Raw genomic sequence first — 2983 nt, forward strand, 5'->3', positions numbered from 1 at the left:
CTCGGTCTCTTTGTCTGTTTGTCTGTGTCTCTCTCTCTCTCTCTCCTCTGTGTGTGTTTGGGGGGGGTGCGGGGGGGGTGTGTCTGAAATAAAGGCCTCTGGTTGGCCCGTTGTTAGACCTCCAATCAGATCAGAGGTGGGACAACAATGAGCGGAGGGGACGTGAACCCCTGACTGAAGTCCAGTCTGATAGCTGCAGGTCTGCTGCACCGAGCGCGGCTTATCATCAGGATCAGACGAGGCGGCAGGAAGTTATCTCAGAAATAACCTCAGATTAACACTTTTAATTATTAATAACATCAACACACATGGCTCACCGACGTAGAAAGAGAACAGAGAAGGTTGACGTGCAGAAAAGAAAAGGTTCTATCAAAATATCTGTCCCGTACGGATCTGCATGTTCTAGTAATGCTTTCAGGACATTTGGGACGTTACTGGTTGTTGCTTCAGCGAGTGGAACGGCCAAAAACACGTTAATGGCACCAATGTCACCACCAAATAATAATAATAAAGTTTGCTAGGCCTAAAAGTTTTAATCTTGTGATTTTAAAAAGAAGCAACACGTTAAAATGGGTTTGCGTAAACGCGTTTGACGGACGGCACTAAAGCGCCAAAAAAAAAAAAAAAACTCCAAAAAAATGTGGAAGGTGCAAGAAAACAAAAAAAAAGCCCCAAAACGAGTAAGCTTAGAAGTTGGCTAGGCACGAAAGAGAGTATGTGTGTGTGTGGGTGTGTTACAGTATTTGTGTGTGTGTGTGTTACCGTGCGTGCGTGCGTGTGTGTGCGTTACAGTATTTGTGTGTATGTGTGTGTGTTACAGTATTTGTGTGCATATGTGTGTTACAGTATTTGTGTGTGTGTTTGTGTATGTGCATATGTGTTACATTATTTGTGTATGTGTTACAGCACATGTGCTCAAATTGTGTGAACAAAATGAAGTGACTCCATGTTGAACTCGTCCCCCCCCCCCCCCCCCCCCCCCCCCCCCCCCCCCCCCCCCCCCCCCCCCCCACACCCAGAGGTGATCCCCACTGACAAGGTGGAGGTCGGCTTTAAGGACCTGGACGCCGCCATCCTGGTGGGCTCCATGCCCAGGAAGGAGGGCATGGAGAGGAAGGACCTGCTGAAGGCCAACGTCGCCATCTTCAAGACGCAGGGAGCCGCCCTGGACAAGTACGCCAAGAAGACCGTCAAGGTGACCTTCAGTCTGCGCCATGTCATTGGTTGATGTCTGTCTCACTGTCCACTGTCCACTGTCCACAGCACCGAACCAACCACAGGAGACGAAGACTTGTCTTTATTGACCCTTTTGGGATGACTCACGCAAGGAAATTTAAAATTTACAGCAGCAGTTTTCAGCAAGAAATACAGTTTAGAGAATAATAACAATAATAGTAATAATGCCACCTTTGAGCTATAACAAGACACTTTCCGGACGTTATCAGTCAGGAGTCCAGGTATTTGTGTGAGTCCAGGTGTGTTGGTTCTGTCCTCTTTACCATATTTCCTCAGTTGGAGAGGATGGACAGAATTTGGCTCGTGGGAAATTGGATTGGATGGTTAACGTGAGAATAACTGTTCATCACACAGGGGACGCGCACACACACACACACACACACACACACACACACGCACAGGGATGCACACCACACGCACAGGTGCACACCATGCTTCTTACACACACACACACACAGGTGCCCACTGTGCTTGTTACACACACACACACACACACACACACAGACACAGGGATGCACACTACACACACAGGTGCCCACTGTGCTTGTTACACACACACACACACACACACACACACACACACACAGGCACAGGTATGCACACCACACACAGGCACACTATGCTTGTTACACACACTGGGAGGCTAACAAATAATATTGCGGCGCAAATCCTCCAAAATAGCAATGCCCAACCTCTGATTGGCTGTCAAAGGGAATGGGAGACGACCTCTGATTGGTTGGTTGCATGTTCTGCCAATAACACACCTGATTAATGAGGACACTAAGTCCAACCCTTTAGGACCATGTCCAAAAGTGTATTCCCCCCCCCCCCCCCCAAACTCACCTTGCACTTAGATCACTAATAAGGGCCAAAGTCCACTATGAGGCCCAGACTGAGTTCCCCGTCTCGTCCTTTGTCTTTTTTTACTTTCAGTACGTACCTCCCTCAAAGTACGTACCGTTACACGCAGTATAAATACAACCGGGACTACTTTATAACATTGCACCTTGACCTTTGACCCGACTCTTTGCATACTGCATCTGAGATGCTACGTACAGGGACAGATATATCGAAGTCTTTTATTTTGAAAATAAAACATCAGAAGAAAAATGGGAATAAAAAAAACATTAAACAACAAAAATAAAACATGAATCCATTATTTGCAGTATTTAAACTCCTCTATTTACACATGCAACAAGGAGGAGGAGGAAGTAGGGCTGTAGTCAAGACCACCTCTGTCAAGTCCAAGACCAGGACTAGTCCAGTCCAAGGCAGAGTCCAGGACAGAAAAAAGGTCTTTATGCATGACAGTCTCAAGACAATCATTTCAATTGTCTAACATTTTTGTCACTTATTTTATGTTGTGGGTGATTTAAATTTTTATTTATATATATCTATCTATATATATATCTATCTATCTATCTATCTATCGGCGGACCGCCTGCGTGTCTCCGTCACATCGGATGGAGAACGCTTCATGTTTTATTTTTATATTATTTTAGTTGTATTTGTTTTTATGTTTAGGTTCTGGTGGTGGGAAACCCGGCCAACACCAACTGTCTGATCGCCTCCAAGTCGGCTCCATCCATCCCCAAGGAGAACTTCTCCTGCCTGACCCGCCTGGACCACAACAGGGCCAGCTCCCAGGTACACACACACACACACACATACACACCCTGTACAAACGCACACACACACACACACACACACCCTGTACAAACGCACACACACACACCCTGTACACACA

At 46.3% G+C, this 2983-nt stretch overlaps 1 protein-coding gene across 1 annotated transcript in view; it reads left to right on the forward strand.

The window, feature by feature from the left end:
• Positions 1 to 2983, forward strand: part of LOC117952219 (malate dehydrogenase, cytoplasmic-like) — a 15007-nt gene that overhangs the window by 8370 nt on the left and 3654 nt on the right. The window contains exons 3-4 of the mRNA XM_034884359.1: positions 1004 to 1195; positions 2761 to 2883. Coding sequence (XP_034740250.1) covers positions 1004 to 1195; positions 2761 to 2883 — 315 coding nt within the window. The remainder of the gene's footprint in view (positions 1 to 1003; positions 1196 to 2760; positions 2884 to 2983) is intronic.

The sequence above is a fragment of the Etheostoma cragini genome, chromosome 2 (genome assembly GCF_013103735.1).
Source record: "Etheostoma cragini isolate CJK2018 chromosome 2, CSU_Ecrag_1.0, whole genome shotgun sequence".
NCBI lineage: Eukaryota > Metazoa > Chordata > Actinopteri > Perciformes > Percidae > Etheostoma > Etheostoma cragini.